At 45.4% G+C, this 18,007-nt stretch overlaps 1 protein-coding gene across 5 annotated transcripts in view; it reads right to left on the bottom strand.

Moving 5' to 3' along the window:
* The window catches only part of rbms3 (RNA binding motif, single stranded interacting protein), a 272,652-nt gene that overhangs the window by 185,296 nt on the left and 69,349 nt on the right, over positions 1 to 18,007 (bottom strand). For 2 of the 5 annotated variants that reach the window (XM_054605453.1, XM_054605454.1), the window contains exon 1: positions 8,125 to 8,336. The exons of the other annotated variants lie outside the window; for them this stretch is intronic. In XM_054605453.1, the coding sequence (XP_054461428.1) occupies positions 8,125 to 8,199 (75 nt within the window). In that variant the 5' untranslated portion in view covers positions 8,200 to 8,336. Of the gene's footprint in view, positions 1 to 8,124; positions 8,337 to 18,007 lie in introns of those variants that run through there. 5 annotated transcript variants of the gene reach the window in all.

Below are 18,007 nucleotides of genomic sequence, written 5' to 3'. Positions count from 1 at the left end.
TGAGTGTTAAAAGATCCTCCAAGCACACAACCCGTAAAAAACTGTGATTGTGAACCAGTACGGTTGTAGGTAGAGCTGCACCACATCACCCATGGCCCTTTAAGAGGCGCTCACCTTTGGAACAATTAGTTGGTTCTAGATAAAACCCTTGAAATATAAAAGGGGTCTTGGTAGAACCCCTTTGGGTGGTTTCTAAATAAAACCCTTGGAATATAAAAGGGTTTTGGGTACAACCCCTTGGGTTCAGAAGAGGGTTCTGGGTGGAACCATTGCACTATAGAAGGGTTCACTGTAGAACCTCTCATAAGGGGTTCTGGGTGGAACCTTTCACAGATGGTTCAAGGTTTAAGAAGAAGGTCTAGAACCCTATTAAAGGATTCCAGGTGGAACCTTTATAAAATGCTCTACCAGGTACTAAAAGGGTATACCTATGGGGACACGCTGAAGAACCCTATATGGTTCTTGTTAGCACCTTTATATCTAAGAATGTATGAACATATGAAGCCTGTCTCAGCCTCCCTCAGTCGTGGAGGTGAAAAGTCATTTGTGCTGCAGTAGAAGCCATGCCGAGGTTCCTCTGGAGTGCAGCTCCTCAAAGTGTACGCAGCAGACATTCGTTAAAAATGCAGGAGCAATTACCCCGGCTGGGTCTGAGTCAGTGAGCGCTTCCAAGCCGAGCTGCTTCGCCTCCTCCTTCGCCTCCTCCTACCCTTTCTGCTGCCACACGTCGCTAGGCCAGCAACCTGAGCATTCTTCATGTGAACCGCCACGGCAAAAGGTAGGGCAGCAGACGCAGCAGACACCGAAGGCTTCAGTTACACGAGAACAACAAAAGCCCTTCTCTGCCTATCTGTCTCTCACGAGGCCTCTCTCTGTCTCGCCCCCCCTCCTTACCCTTCTCTGGCACGTGACCTGCAGCCTGACATCCTTCACCACCAGCTACGCCTCTTATCCCGACCCAGCTCCTCTTCTGCCTTTCATGCTCTCCACTATCTTCCCCTTAAATGAGGCCAAAAGAAGATACTACCTGCCTCCCTCGGAATTTCAGCTATGTGGTTCACATAAACAACGGAGCGATTTAGCATTTTAGTAAAACAAACTGTGAAATGACAAAACCAAATATCACATTAAGAAACTGCGTCAATCGAAACAAAAATCCTTATTTTGAAAAATATATGGATTGTTCACATTATACAGGCAGTGCTTTTTCCTGTGCAGAACAGTGCTATTCTCAGACAAAGGTATTGAACCACCACACACTAAAATGATTCAGTATTATACCCCCTTTAGCAGACATAATTCAGTATATATTGAGCTGTAACAGGAGCCAACAGAAGTTTCAACAAAGTTTGTAATCCGTTTATCTCTTTTTCAACAAAGTTGATAATCCCTGACTAAATTTATTTACTTAAAAGTATTCCCTTCAGTTGAGAATATTGACCATATTGAGCCAAACCAATGTTACGGGCAAAGTTAAGCTACAGACCTAGTGATCAGACTTTTATATTCATCATAAATACAATTAGAGTCACTTGAAATGGTAAAAGGCTTTAAGTGTGTTTGCCTTTTACTATGTCCCATATGTTCCTCTGTATGATAATATGGGCTGTATGTATTAAAGGGGTCCACACAAGAGGTGTCTCTGCAGCCACTCGTGTCATCCTGCACAGATGGCGGGACACCATGCCCAGCAGACAGCAGGGGCTCCCGGAAATAGAGGAAGAGGCACGCAAAAAGCGATGGAGGATGGGAAAGAGTAATTACAAAGAGGGACAACATGAAAGAGAATCTAAAGATGAAGGGAGGCCTGGCCAAAAATAGGAGCGATGAAGAGTGGTCTGAGCTAAAGTGCGGGGCGTACATAAACAGTCAAAGAATGAAAAAAAGGAGAAAATTGTGAGCCTTTGCCCCACCACCCTCAGAGGCAAAAGGGGGAAGACAGAAAATAGAGCGTGAAAACGCCAGGCGAGGCCTCTGCCAGAGCGACAGAAGAGTGGAACAGTGGGCCAGAGTCGACAGCTCCAGGCAGATACTATGTTACAAAAAGAAAATGCAAGAGAAAACAAGAAAGAGGGGAAAAGCAGGTGTATTTGGAGAGTCCTGCTGAGTTGGTAGGTTTGAAGGGCACATCATGTGTCTCATTTCATCTAAAGCAACATCTTCCCCGTCTCTCTCTGTCTCTCTGTATGTCGACTCCGCATGCATCTTTCTCTACTACCAAGATACAGAAAACACACAGAAAATGTGTTTCATTTCAGTTCCCCGCAAGGAAGAGCACAGCATCCCGGGACTCTAATGCACTTAAAAGTGTGTGTAAATTCAAGCCGCGATATGCACTAAATATTAAAGACCACCTGTGGTGAAAAGTGTACATCCGCAATGTATTTGCTGCACAAATGTAAGGTTTGTTCTGTGCGTTTGTGTGTGCGCTTGGCTCGTTTCACATCAGTAACCTTGGAAGCTGCTGGGGATTCGGTGTCTTAACCCTGGTTTTTTTTCCCGGTTGAAGGAAACTCGACCTGCTCATTCCACCAGCGTCCTCCCCATATGCCCCATTTCACCAAACAGGTAGGAGTCCCTCTCTCTTGCAGGCACAGACTGGAGTCGCCCGTTATCTCCAGATGGTCCCGGGGAAGGAGAGCTCAGAGAGGGGATCCCCCCGGGGGCAACAGCTCCACCACTGAGCGCATCATTTTTAGATTTCAGGCATTCGTCTCGAATGCTCCTTTTCACAGCGACCTCCAAGTGAGTGAGCAGGTACTTTGTTCTGTGTCTTGCTCAAGGACACTTCAATACAACTATGGACTATTGCGGGAAAGAAAAATGTGACCTGGTTTTTGAGACTTTCATTCCAAGCACTGGACCACTTGCTGAGCATACAGTCTTGCCGCATTAGTATCCAACCTGTACCTTCATGAAGTGCAAACTTATTGGTAGACTTCTTTATCACACATTCACACGCAGGTGCTCATACGCCATCTGTGCTCGTAAAACCACGCCGTGCAATGTCAGCACACACGTAACGTCGCCTCTGCATTTATAACCCCCCCTGTGCTCAGAACTTAATACAGGGCTCCTACACCCCATCTGCCTATGGAAAATAAAAAAAATATGCTTGCCATTTAATTCCCTTCGCCTTCGTACGCCCCTCCTATGCGCTTCTGACTAAATGGATATCCGTGTTGAGAGAGCACTAGCTGTAATGAGATGTGGACGGCGGCATGCGGAGCGCCAGGTCTCAACACCCAGCGCTGTGGCGGCTTATGAGAGGCCGCGGGGAGGCAATAACACGGACACAAACCTCAACCTATGGGTGGGTAGATGGGGCTGAGCTGTCAGCTGAGAGATGAGAGGAGTTAAGAGTAACCCCCTGCTGTAGTGTGTGTGTGTGTGTGTGTGTGTGTGTGTGTGTGTGTGTGTGTGTGTGTGTGTGTGTGTGTGTGTGTGTGTGTGTGCGCCCACGTTTGTGCATGTGCGCACAGGGCCAGAGCAAATAAATGGAGTTGTCTGCCCCATTGACTGACAGTTACACATGGAGGGATTGTACTGCGGGATAAAGCTGTAGGCACGGGCAGATAAAAAACCAGGGGTATTAGTTGATTGATGATCAAAAGGCCGACACACCATGTGAGGAGAGGGATTGGGGAAAAAGTGGAGGAAAAAAAAAAGATAGAGTTCTTGCTAAAAAGCCTGCCAGTAAGGGAGAAAACGTGATTGGTTAAGATTTACGGTATTGTGTTTCGGGCAGCCAGTCGTGAGGCATGTATCAGGAATTACAAGTGAGGTAAATGACTTACACTACCCCTGTGTTGGTTCTAATCACAACATATCGTCCCGGGCTCCAAAATAGGGCCGGGCTTTAGTCAGTGTAATATAAGAGGTGCATTTTTCCAGCCCTAAAAGCCCTTGATAAACTCTTCAAAGCAGATCCACATCAGCGGAGACAGAGGGGACTAAGCTGCCATAGCTGAGTTTTTTTTGTTTTTTTTAACGTCACTGATAACTGATTTAATGAAAGACTTTAGAAAGTGGTCCTTGCTCTCCGCCTTTGATTTTCGTTTGCTCTCTACGTGTCTATGTATATCCGTCTCTCCCTTGTTGTCTCTGCGCGTCTCTTTATCCTCCGTCGCGGCTTTAAAGGAGGATTTAGATGGCTCTGTTGTTATTTCTGGAGCACAATGGATCACCCCGTGTAATGTAACCAAACCCTTTTCCTTGCTTTTAACTGGCCCCTCCCTGTAACATCCAGCCCCCCGCTCTCTTTCTCTCTCTCTCTCTCTCTCTCTCTCACACACGCAAGCACCTCTTCCCTCCATCTCTCCCTCTCCGATTCTAAAGAATTACACAGAGTGTAAATGGTGCCTATGGCGGGGGGACAGAAACAGGCACGGATCCTCTCAAAGGGCTCCATTGACTGGTGTTTACTTTAGGCCAGGGACTGCTAAGTCTACCTCCATCCGCCCCTCTCGGCTTCTCAGGTTCTGCATGTACTAGTCCCATGCACGCTCCCAGATCACAGTGCAAGTCTGTGCGTGTGAGTGTGAGAGCGCTGACATTCGGCGTGTAATGACCTAGCCTATCGGTGGTGTAACAGCGCAGAGGTACAGCGGTGTCAGGCGCCTTGTGTGCATGCAGTAACGGCAACGGCTAGATTTCACAACAGAGGCAGAACTTACTGCAGGTTTCCAAAGAAATGATCATTAATTTGAGAGCCGTGTGCGTAATAATGAAACTGAAATTGAGAAAAAATGAGATGCACCGCACGCCAAGACCAACAGGCACTTAGCACCCCCGTAAAGCTGAAATTCATATTCTTTTCCTAAACACTATGATGAAATAACAATAATTGAGCCGTGTGCTGTAATTGTGGAGGGGAGGGGGGCAGGGCAGTGCGAGGCGTGTTTTGCTGTAATTTTCCTATTTATGATGCAAGTCTATTACCTATCATTAGAGTTGAATGCACGGCAAGCTGTGAACAGCGCCACGCATCAAACCCGCGCGGAAAGACACCGCGGCTGAATATAGAGGCTGAATTTCAGCAAATGACTCCATGGACTGATCGGCTGGGGAATAGGCAGAGATTGGGGCCTTTTAAAGGATCCTCTCATCAAAGCAGCATCCTGCCAGCTCCCCACCAGCCGTAACCTCATATAAAAAGTCACACATGCTGACAAGCCGACGTGCACACACAGACACATAAATCCTCTTTCGGGAAATCAATAATTCAGCTAAAGAGAAGCACATGCTACGCCCCGCTGCACTAATCAATAGAAAGCCAAATGTTATCTTTTCATCTCATTCTCTGACTTTCACATTCAAATCTGGGTTTAGTAGCTCATGCTGGACAGCATCTGAGAATGCCATTAATTTGGAATATGACACAGACATACAGAGGGTATAAAGGGATCTTGAATTCAGCACGCACCTCAGTTTATTCTGATAACGTTAGCTATGTCTCCGCGGTAACGGAGTACAGATGTTCTATGAATTTCCAATGCACAGAATCTCAAATATGTCATAAAATGGAGGCGTGAGAAGGAGAATGGCAACACTTAAGTATGAGTTACGCCTCACTCCCCCTCCCTATCGCTACAAGATATTTATGCCCCCCCCCCCCCCACCACACACACACACACACATCTCTTGGGAGAATGAGGCCATACCTTGAGAATGCAGCAATGAAGATAAATAGAGAGACCTGTGGGGTTTAAACTGATGACTAAATTGGAGTGTGGTGTGCGGAAAAAAAATAAGGGTGCCCTGCCAAGAATTTGTGTGTATTTTTACGTTGGCCGCGTGGAATGAACCTTTCAGCCGAGGTCTTTCTACCCTTTCTGCCAACGAACCATCAATGGAGGTTAATGAGGGTGTTAGATTGCTCTCCACAGCCCCTCGGCCACATTGCCCAACACTCTGGCCCCTCTCCCCCGCCTCCCTTCCTCCTGTTGACCCCCGGTCTGCAGCTCCACCGTATCATCCTACGATGGCCTCTGGCTACGCTAACTAACCATGAAAATTAATATGAATGCTGGCTGCTGATTTTTCGCTCACGGAAATGCGCACCCCTCTCGCCCGCCCACGCCCAAACTGGGGCCTCGTTTGCATGACACAGGACCCGGGCGGCTCGCTCAAGGATACATCAATCGCTGACGGTGGCAAGATCGGATCTGCGCTGACCTTGGGAGTGAACTGCAGCATGGGCGAAGGGGGGGGCTGTTGCAACAGAGCAGGCAGGCAGAAAGGCGGGAGGAGGGAAGACGGGGGGAGAGAGAGTGGGAGGGAGGGAGGGGAGAGTGGAGGGGCATGCCCTGATTGAGAGGCCCCCGAGATGAGCAACTCTGAGATATGAGAAGGGGGAGGGAGGGAGGGAGGGGGGGGATGATGGAAGGAGTAGCGGAGGGGGTGGGAGGGCGAGGGAAGCCATATGGCAGCAGCACAAATGTATTAAACTATAAATCAGGGTGAGAGCTAGTGGACTGCCAGGTGGGGCTCCAGGCAGGTCGTCCCTGCTGGAAGCACAGCGCTTCATAATCCAGCTGCCGGGGAAAATGGATGAAAACTGGTCGTTCGCTTTATTGTGCTTTATCAAACTATAACTCTCTATCTGCCTTATTCCCTTGTTATAGATAGGGGTAATTTGCCACATTTTAACGTTAATTTCTCTGGCTGAGTGCTTGGAATTGTTCGGCACTGCTGCCAATAAAACAGCTGGGTTTTGGAACCAATATCAACACAATGCATTTTTTTTTTTTTCACAATGCTTCGGTGTTAAATAACAAGTTAGAGAAGTTCCCAAATTGAGATCAGGAAATAGCTGATTACAGAGTAAGCAAACAAGCCTAAAAAAATCTGTCCAATCATTTAAGGCCAACTTCCAATGCTTGACACGTTTTGATAGCCACAATTTGGGTCGATACCGTACTGAGGTTTGATACCCTGCACTGCAGTTTCTATTCCTCTATGCATGCAACAGGAGATATTTAACATAAAAATGTGAGGTAAAGAAAAAATATATATCACGTACAATAGCACTTAACCAACCAAATGAGACTTAACTACTGCACAAAGTTCACATCGTCACAATAATGGACATAATTTAGCGTTAACCATGTGGTAGAAAAAAACAAATAGAGTAATCCCCCAAAAGGCTTTCCCTTTTAATCCCTTGATGAGGTCTGGCTGGTGTGCCCAGCCAGTGTCCTGGCAGCCGTCAGGGCCCACGCCTGGGCTTCCATCCCAGAGGCACTGATGCATACTACAGCTAGAGCAAACACGGGCAACCTCCCTCATGACTGCTCTCCGTCAGAGCCATACCGACCGTCACCGTTTTTGTTTTTTGTTGTTTTTTTTAAATGAAAGGTTCATAGCCGGTTTGTCCTGGCTTTGTAAAAAGCACTACGGTAACACATTTGTGCTGGTAAGTGAATTAGCATCTTCATAATTAAATGTTTCAATCAGAAACGTGGCTTTGAAGCGTTCAAACAATGGCCTACATTCAGCTTGCAAATACTTCATTAGGTAATTAAATTTGAATCATTATTCTCTCATTTGTTTTCAAAAGCTGTCTGGCAGTTATTTCGAACAAATCAATCAACTAGTATGCCACCGAGCTGCATCACATCAAGATCTCATCAGTTTGCAGGTGAGTGATGGATGGAGGTGACTTGACGGCTCCCAGTAACGGTCTGGTTGGCTGGACTAACTCGAGCCTTGGTCCCTGATTCTTTCCTCAGAGACCCCAACACACACACACACACACACACACACACACACACACACACACACACACACACACACACACACACACACACACACACACACACACACACACACACACACACACACACACACACACACACACACACCGACATAGACGTCCGAACTCCAACAAGGTACCTGCCATCTGAAACCGCCACAGCCAAGGCCGGCTATCCATCAAATTTGATCTCAGCTCAGGGGGGTTGAGAGGTTGGGGGGGATGAAGAAAGGGTGGTGGAGGAGAGGGGAGGCTGAAGAAGGAAGGGGTGGTAAGGTGAGGTGAGGTGAGGTGAGGGAGGCAGGACAGGAGTGTAGGAGTGGATGAGTAGGCTTGAGGAATGCCAGCGGAGCGGAGGAGCACCGTACCTTGGTCTGGAGATAGTGGGGGTAGTAGTAGGTGTACTGAGGGTACATTGGTTGCTGCTCCAATCGCTTGCCCATGTAGCTGGAATCCTTAGCACTGAGGCAGGGAATGGTGACAAGGGGGGGGGGGGGACGGGACGCGAGCTGCCAAGTAGCTAGCAGTGGGATGGAGGCAGTGCGATTCCTGTCTCTTCGCAGTCGGCACCGCTGTGTCTCTAGCAGGTCCTCCAGGGAGAAGACAGGGGGGTTGGGGGGAGGGGGGGGGAGAGAGGGAGGGAGGGTTTCGGGTGAGAACTGAGCTGAGAACGTCTGCCTTCTGATGGGGAAGCTCACCGGTCCGGAGCCTCGGTGTCGGGGCGGATGCTCACTCAGTCTCTCTCTCTCTCTCTCTCTCTCCCCCCTCTCACTGCTGGGATCAATGGAAATATTTCCACAAGTGCAATGCCGTGCCCCGCGAGTGGCCGGTGTCGGATAGTAGCGCGCGATCAGAGGGTGAGGAGGTAGAGGGGGGGAAGGAGGAGAAGAGGAGGCGCAGGTGGCAGTGGCGACTGGAAAAAAAATGGGAGAAGAGGAGAAGAGGAAAAGGGATGGCAAGGAGAACGGGAGAGGACGTAGAGGTTCACTTCTCTGTGGGAGCTGTTTCACTCCGGTCCTTCGCCGGGGCTTTAATCTGCCTCTCTCTCAGACACGCTGTGGGTCGGTGGATCTCTCTCTCTCTCTCTCTCTCTCTCACTGTCCCCCTCTTGCTCTCTCTCTCTCTCTCTCTCCTCTGTAGACTGATCCGACGGTGGCTGCGTGCTGTCCTGTTTGACAGAGAGTGTGTGTGTGGGGGGGGAGATATCCTCAGCACCGGATTGCCGACTGATGCACTTTGTGCAGAATCACAACACGGAGAGCCGGATGGGCAGACGCGCGAGAGAGAAAAAAAAAAAAAAAAAAAAAAAAAAAGAAGCAATCTCAGTAGCCGGAGAGGGGGGTGTGTGTGTGTGGGGGGGGAGGGCGGTGATAACACGGAGGAAGGATCCCAGTTCCTAAAATGATGTGGCGCGACTGGTGTTAAAGGACTAAATCCACCGGTTGGTTAGCCAGTCCACTGGGGAGCAGGGAGCGGACGGGCGGTGAAGCAGCAGCGCGGTGACCGTGTCCCAGGTGCCCCGGTGCAGAAGAGTCCCTCGTCTGCGATCCTCCCTCTTCCTGCACTTGTAAAATGTGTTCCTTATTTCGTCCTTGGCTCTCTCTCTCTCTCACTCCTCTAAGCAGCCTGCCTCGTTCTCTTCCCCTCTGTCACACAGTTGCTCTCTCTCTCTCTCTCTCTCTCTCTCTTACTCTCGCGTGCGCTTTCTCTCTCTCACTCAGGCGCTCTCTCGCTCTCTCTCTCTCCTCCACACTGACAAGGGGGCTCGTCCGAGGCTGCGAGGCAGAGCAGACCGCCTCCTCCTCCTCCTCCTCCTCCTCCAGTCCAGCCAGTAGGAGGGTCTTTAGCAAGCAAGAGAGAGAGAGAGAGAGAGAGAGGGACCCAGACACGGACCAGCGGGCTGCAGCGTTTTCCACAGCCTGGGAGAAGGCAGGGGAGAGGGGGGGAGAGGGGGGGGAGAGGAGGGGAAGGGATGGCGTCAGCGCGAGCGGTCGATTCCCCCTACTGGCTGCACGCGGAGCTACTGGCTGAAACACACTGATCTCACATAAACACTTTCTCCTAACGAACTAGGGGGATTTAATGTCAAAACAAGTCAAGTTGGATTAACCAACTCCAGTGTCCAACTTCTTATAACCTGTGAGTTTGTATATTTTAAGGAAAATGCCTATTTTCTTTTCTTTGATCATGTTCTTACCACTGATATACTTTTACTTACATGGATTAGATATTTAAAAGCTATTTTTTTTTTACGATCTGGGTACAAAAAGTACATTTTTGTACCCAGAGTGATTAAGTTCTCGGGTAAAACCAGTAAATGTGTGTTTACAGGGTCAACAAAGAGGATGTGCAGCAAGTCTTCCCTTTTATAGCTAAGATCATAAACACGACATGAAAAGGCAGCCAACCGCAATCTCCAAGTACTCACAAAGGAGGTAAAGGGGAAAACCACTTCCTGTGTAACATCAAAAGATGACAACAGATGAATCCTCTTTTCACTGACCGTGACCGAGAGCAAAGGCATCACAAAAATGTCCCGTCGGTGAGCGTCTGCCTGATCGAGAGTGACCTCAGCTCAACTCATACTTCTGCAAAGATAAAAAAAAACATGCACTCAAAAGCATGACGCTCAGAAAGTCCCACTTTTTTTTTCTTCATCTCACACACACACACACACACACACATCACACACACACACACACACACACACACACACACACACACACACACACACACACACACACACGTGCATGGGAATTTACCTTAAGTCCTCGTGGGTATGTCAGTGACTCAGATGCCACAAGTTCACGAGTATTGTTTTACACTTAATTAGCAAATCACCTTGTTTCTTCATTCAAATCACCTGACAGGAGTCCTACGGGGGGAAAAAACGCAGCCAAAAACTACACCATGAAATGACTGGACTGAAAACAATTATGTTTTGGCAATTTCCTCATTCGAAAATAGTCCTCTGACGTTGATGAGTTCACTTCTGTGGTTTATCGGTTACGCTTGAGAGCATTACACCAAAGACCTTCTCAAACTTTAATAACCCAATTACAGATTTCTAGTGCGACACTTAGATAAGTGAGTTCAGCTACGGACAACACACTGTCTTCACTTCTTAGTATACTAATAACTACTTTTGTTGCATCAATATGTATGACATTGTAAGTGCTGTTGCACTGCAATGATTATTTGATGAATGTATTGATCAATTGAAAGTACTTAATAATTTATCATTTTAATAGTTTTATAATACAAATTATTTCAAAGCGTGCAAATTTGCTTTCTTAGTCCATGAGCTCAAACACAAAAATGAAGTATGGAGCCTTCGAAGGGACAGGGTAGGGGACAGAACTGAGGTTGAATACCAAAATATGTACTTTTGTAAGATATTGCAAATGTTTTTCATTTAGGTTTTATTATTTACAAATAATAAAAAGGTCAATGTACTTATGCAAGATATTCATATATGTCACTTTTGAAGAAGACAAATGAGACAAGAATTAGCTAACTAGAACAACCCGCAGTCCCTCTGCTTCACTACTTTGCTGGGAGGAGAGCAGGCGGCAGCTCCGCCGGAGATGGACCTTCAGTTAGCAACTTGTGATAACGGCAGAAAGATAAAACTGTAAAAAAAAAAATTTTATTAAATTCAGTGCCCCATATATTTTCCAAGCTACTACTAGCTCTCATTGGGACCCTTAATGAAAAAGTTTTGAGACAGAACTCCAAACTTTTTATGCAAAAGCAAATTTTTTGCTCTCAACCATGTCCCCTTAGAGGCTCCGTAGTTTCCACAATCTATACACACAATGTTGTGCAAATGCCACATATCTTTATGAGAGCTATGTGTCTACCAGGGCCCAGTGCATGTGGACCGACCCAATCAATACCAGAAGAAGAATCCCAGGGACAAAAGCTCTGAGGGAAAGGGCATGCTTTTTTACAGACATAGAGAGGAAAATATAATTATCAGATAGGCCACTTTTATCTGTCGGAGAGAGATGAGGCTGATATCGATCGCGGATTACCAGATTAACAGCCTCTGGATCAACTAGACACATAAACTGTCAGCATCTGGGGAAAGGCAGAGAGTAGAGAACAAAGACAGTGAGACGGACAAAGGCCAATGGAGAGAGTAATAGAAAGAGAGATACAGAGAGAAAATAAGATAAAGACACATTGGGAGACAGAACCTGAGGGAGGCACAGAGGCAGAAAGGATCCATGTGTCTTTATAACACTGTGTGTCCACTGAGCGACCAGGAAAAGACATCTCAGTATTTCATAGATAAAGCTCATCATTTTCTGTTTGCACTTAAAAACAATGAGATCGAAGCAGTAGAACGGAGTAATAGGTCAATTTAGTTGGGTTTTCACACAGATTTTGTCCACATGTGGCTAAAGGTCATGTTTCCTGCTGCAAATGATGCCTCGACCAAGAGCAAAGAATGCAAATTAGTCCATCAAAGTAATACAGTAAACAATGTGTTCGCACTGGGCTGTGTTTGATGTGTTATTTTGTCACGCAGATTTTTTTTAATTATCCATTTTTTTTTCTTCTAAAGGGTGAGATTTTAATGGTATTCCTTGTCATATATGGCAACTCAATGTTGTAGTGTTTTGGTTTGTTATTAAAAAAAGAAAATACTTTTTACACAAGCAACTAATTAAATAATAGAGAAAAAATCTGTAGATTTCCCAGCAAGAAAATAATCGTTGTAGCCCAATTATTTTTGACAAACTTACTATATTATTGACTGCGCGAGTAACTTTTTCCAAAGTTTATTCAAATTAGTGGACACCCACCGGTGGAATTGTGCCATTATACAGACGTTGGTCAGCTAACCATTAATATTCATTGATCCAATCATTAAGAATTAAGAGCCGGGAATTGAGACTTGACTCTTGAAACCAAAGAATTTGACCTGTGGCCCTACAGATAACACTAGAAACCACCTCGAGAGCCGGCCGACTTGAACTTTCAGCCTCTACACATGAGTCAGTAAAGGTTGAGTTTATAGAGGCAATTTCTAGAGAAAGCAGTAATGCCTGATGTGTGCAAATAAATGTCAGCACTGCGTCACATTCTGTTGATGCGGAGCACGAAGACTGGATGTGCGTGTTTTGGTCTGGTGAAGCGCTCTGGTAAGAATCAGAGGGGACTGACATCACTTCATCATTTCATGGGAAGAGATGACGGGTGAGTATCTCTCTGTTCTTTTATAATTAATTCGGATGCATCATCTTGCAGAGTCATCTTCACGTGATTGAGGCATAACGTAGGAAGGAGAACAATACGTCATAGAAGCAGGTTTAAAGTGATTTCCACACAGATTTGTATTAGTTTCGTTGTATTGTGTACACTTGGGCTTGCTACCCAGAACAGCACACTGAGAGCCAGACTATTTCAAGCTGATTTGCCAAGACCAAGCTCAAACTGTGCCTCTCTGCCGATTTAAATATTTAAAGAAGAAGAAGAAAAAAAACACGCTAATAGATATCCGACAAATATTTTGCACCCGGGTCTGTCAAACGTTCTCAGAAAACAAAGCCAACGCCATCTGCTGCTCCTCTGTTCTGAGGTCTGTCTTTGATGCCCGTTGATTCACTTTCTAAATTGAGAGCGTTAGTGAGTCATTCACAGCACTTTAAAATAGAGACAGAGGGAGACAGCTGAGGGTGTATCATGCCCCGAAGGTGTTAAGTAGTCACAATCCCTCTCTAAAAGAATCAGACAAGTCTAGTAAAAGGAAAAAAACACAGTATGGTGGCCTCTGAGCAGAGCAGTTCAACAGGAAGTGGTAGGGATCTTCTTTTTTTTTGCCTTCATTTAACCAGATCAGTTGGATTTTTTTACTTGGCAAATTTGCACAGCAGTAAAAGCAAGATATTTTTGGGGTGAGATATTTCAATTATATTAACATGGAGGTATTGGTGTCGTGAAGAGCTGCCCTTTTGTTTATTGATTGCTCTAATAGCATCATTATTCTACTAATGTCTCTGTTAAAAAATGGAGAAAGAGTGAGAGAACAGGGAGGTAGACGTCGTTGAAACGCGAGATCATAAAAAAGCTGAAGGGATAAGTTGTCCTCTAAACACAAAAACAGTGAAGAAAGAACTACAATGTAAAAATGCTCCCATACAAAGGGAGATCCTAGAAAGTCCACGGCTACTTTTGCCCCGACCCCCTCCCCGAAACAAGACTTCTCGACTTCTTCAGCAAACCTCAGAAGACAAAGCCTCTTGGTTTATGCAGCAGCTTGGACAGTCCCGTCATGAGTGTTTCCCAGAAATGGCCAGATGCGTGGAATTTGAGGGAAGGCTGGCCCAGCGCCAGGGGAGGGGGAGGAGGGCTGGAAGAATGGAAGCAAGAGGGGGAGAGGAGGTGGGGGGGGGGGGGGGACTGGAATTGGGGACCAGCAAGGGCCCTGGTATTCTTGGAAAAAAGCCTTTGGCAGTGGTTCTATTGGGAGATACCAAAGCACCAGATGATCATCTTACATGTTTTATGTAAACCTACTGATGCAGCATGACTAACCAGCTCCCTCCCGGGGCTTTTTTTTTCTCCCCTTCACAATAAAGTGAAGATGAAGTATCTTAACAGTCCAACTATGACAAAGCATCTTCGGCTGTGCCCGTGTTATGGATTACAGCAGAGATCCTCTGATTATAGTGTACAATAATTTGAGAAAACATGACAGAATGTTGATGATCGCTCCAATTAGGAACAGACTGATAAACAGATGTTGCTTGAATACCACAGAAGATCACTTAGTACAGATGATAACGTTTGTGCGAAACTGTGGTATTGCTATAAAAAATAAAGTTATTTTCTTTCATTAAAAAGCTAAATCTAATTTAGAGAAATTCGAAGGCATGCTACGACACATTAATGCCAGACTTGAGATCAGGAGTCAAGAAAAAAAGAAAGAATCATTAATAACTTAAAATATCTAAGAATGAGGTCTACAAGAAAACCCACTGATTTAGGAAGTTTTGCTACAATAGAAAAGTAAAAAAGGCACCAACCGCAGGAAGACAAAGAAGAAAGGAGAGGCCAGAGTGACATTCAATTTGTCTTCATACTGTTTCTAGCAGTTCATTCCCATGGAGCCATGACTTATTTGATTATCTGATTAATAACATCTGAAATCAGCAAGCCAAATAGACTAGAACTGATTTTCATATAGTCACAATGACAAGTTACATGTGCAAGAAAAATATACATCTCTTGAATTGTAATCATAGTTTCAGCCTCTAATAAGAAACATGAACTGAAAATATATTTTTTGTGTTTTATATAGTAGAGCTACAGAGTCACTTGGAAACCAATGTAAACAGACTCAACGCTAACTTTAAAAAGTGGCAGGAATCGGCTCTTGGCTGCCGAAACTGAAATTAAGGTTGCCATTTTTTGTCACGTCATGTTTTGGGTAATTGAGACACTATGCGGTTACACGTTAGCTTCATAATGAAAATGTGACGTGTATACATTTGCAGTATAATCCTCCGAGATACTTCACCTACTGAGACTTTACAAAGTTCCTTCTTTTTTTTTTTCTTTCTTTCAGGTTCATCTGGTTCTTTGTCAGTTGAATGTATTTGCACCTATTTGTGATGTTGACGGGTTAGTCAAACTTTTCACCCCTCAGTCAAACAACTTCATTTGCTTCACTATTGTCTCTGAAACAGATTCCTGTGTGCACCTGAGAAAACACACCAATGCATGTGCAGCGTTGTTTGGTTGTCTGACTGGAACAGCAATATAGAAATATCTGTGATGCAACAAATATTTTAAAAAAAAAAAAAAAAAAAAAAAAAAATATATATATATATATATATATATATATACTTTGGAGTGCAGATTTGGCTGTTTGCCCTCCGTACTTTTTAAATGTTCAAAATTGGTTGCCAATATACCCTTACTTTCCAGCCCTGCACATTAAAAGATGTACCTCCTTTAACAGCCACCGCTCCCCTCTCCTAAACTCTGAGAGATATGTCGGCATTATGTGTGTAAGTTCACCACATCTCTGACACACGCAGTTCCTTAATACATTCTTATCAGTGCACTTATGGATGACAGCCTGAGGTAATTCAACACATTCCCCCTCTGAGAGTATAACGTTGCACAGAGCAAGAGCAGAGTGATATAATCGGGGAATGATTGCAGAGAGCTTCTCTGCTATTTTATTTTGCTTTATATATGATGGTCCCATCACCAGGTTTTTTTTTTTGTGCCGTTTAACTCATACTTCTACATCACGATGTGAAGAAGGGCGGACTGATTCTGGACCACCGGCGCTGCGCTGAGAAATTTGATAAACACCAGGCCGACTTCCAGTGAGTCATTAGCTTCTATCACAACACAGAGCAGAGCGATGCAAACGTAATGGGGAGGAAATATGAGACCAGGCGTGCATGAGTAAAAATGACTCACAGTGACTCGTACTACACCCAACGAGGGGACGGGCAGTAGACCTAAAAAAGAAAATAATTGCCTTCACTTAGAAGATCTCTATTCGAAATGTGTAATGTATATACAAGTCACGCCGAGCGACTCGTTTCCTGATTATCGAGATTCTGAGAAAAGATCAGAGTTGATTTTGTACTGGGAAAGGAATCCCACAGCCAGGGTGGATTAATTCACATGTGTTTGTATGTGGGTGTGCAAGTGTATTTTGTTATTTAGTGTGAAACTACATTTAAAGTTAGGTGGTCTACTGCTGTGGCAATTCTGTGTGTGTGTGTGTGTGTGTGTGTGTGTGTGTGTGTGTGTGTGTGTGTGTGTGTGTGTGTGTGTGTGTGTGTGTGTGTGTGTGTGTGTGTGTGTGTGTGCGCGCCGGCATGAGCAGCAGTGAGTGTCTTGTTATTCTCTGTGTGAAAAAATAATAAAAGCGAAGGTCTGTGAGGAAACTCAGAGGGTCAAGGTTACTCTGACACAGAAGGTGAACACACTTGAGTGGAGCAGGGAGATCATGCTTCCTGTGTGGCTCCGATGCTAACCCTAATACAACGCATAAACTGCAACCGAGAGCCGACCATGTCCTTCTGTGAACCAGCTAGACTCCCACTGCCAGGGACGGCGCGGCGGCTACATCCCCGCAGATGAGGAGGAGACGGCGCCAAGAAAATCTCTGCATAATAAGGAATTAAGTGCTGCACAGGCGGAGAGAGTGTGAGTTTAAAACAATAGATATATTTACCATGTGGACGTGCAAAGCCGCAATATTCAAAATCCACATTGTTCAGAATATGTGAAAGGCAGCAGACCCCATGGAGGAAAAATAAAAAAAGGGGGAAAAATGACTTGCATTGCAGAGAGACATGGAGAAGGGGCCTATCAAAGCTTCATCACAGCACTCAAAGTGTCATGTGCATTTTGTTTTATTCATTGTGTTAATGTCCTAAATAGATCTAAGTGCTAAGTCATTCATTCTCCTCAGTGCTACTGTGTGCTACTTTTTTTCCGTCTTTTTGATAATGCTTATGCGTAGGATTTTTATACAAAAGTCCTAAAAGATGCTTGTACTTAACGATGTGTGTGTGTGTGTGTGTGTGTGTGTGTGTGTGTGTGTGTGTGTGTGTGTGTGTGTGTGTGTGTGTGTGTGTGTGTGTGTGTGTGTGTGTGTGTGTTGTGTGTGTGGTTAGCTTAGCATGGCACACAGGTTGAAGGGTAAAAGAGTGAAGTAATCGAGAAATGTGCTGAGGGTTCAGATAGCGATTGGAGATTGGGAAAAAATACTTATTGCTACCAGAAACAGATCGGTATTGGCGTATGAAGCTCGATGCTGCCTGCAATTGAGCCGGATGGGATGGGAGGACAGCAGCAATGTTTTAAAGCACTGCTGAGCCATCCTGGAATGAAGTGAAATGACCGCATGTCACACAGAGATGAGAAGTGAGAGGGAGGGGACAGGCAGAGTAAGAAACAGTGCAGAGAGCGGGGGGGGGGGGGGGAGAGAACAGAGTGTGTCGTTCTAAGAGGAATATTTCAGGGTGGTAAATGGAGCAGAACTCTATTCCAGCTCCTCTCTTAACCTCCCCCGGTGTCTCATCCTCTGCATGCAAAGCATGAAGCCCAGGAGACAAAGAAAACAGAGAGCTGGAGAGACGAGCTTTGGGACAAAATAACACTGAATTAATGGACAAAGGCATTTTGCTCATGCATTTGTTTTAACATAACAGAAAAGACACGGAGGCGTGCGAGCAAGTGGTAAGAAATTTGCTCTGTTTATAATTG

This window comes from Anoplopoma fimbria, chromosome 10 (genome assembly GCF_027596085.1).
Source record: "Anoplopoma fimbria isolate UVic2021 breed Golden Eagle Sablefish chromosome 10, Afim_UVic_2022, whole genome shotgun sequence".
NCBI classification, from domain to species: domain Eukaryota; kingdom Metazoa; phylum Chordata; class Actinopteri; order Perciformes; family Anoplopomatidae; genus Anoplopoma; species Anoplopoma fimbria.
The sequence above is the reverse complement of the archived record's forward strand: the minus strand, read 5'-3'. Positions and strand labels throughout refer to the sequence as shown.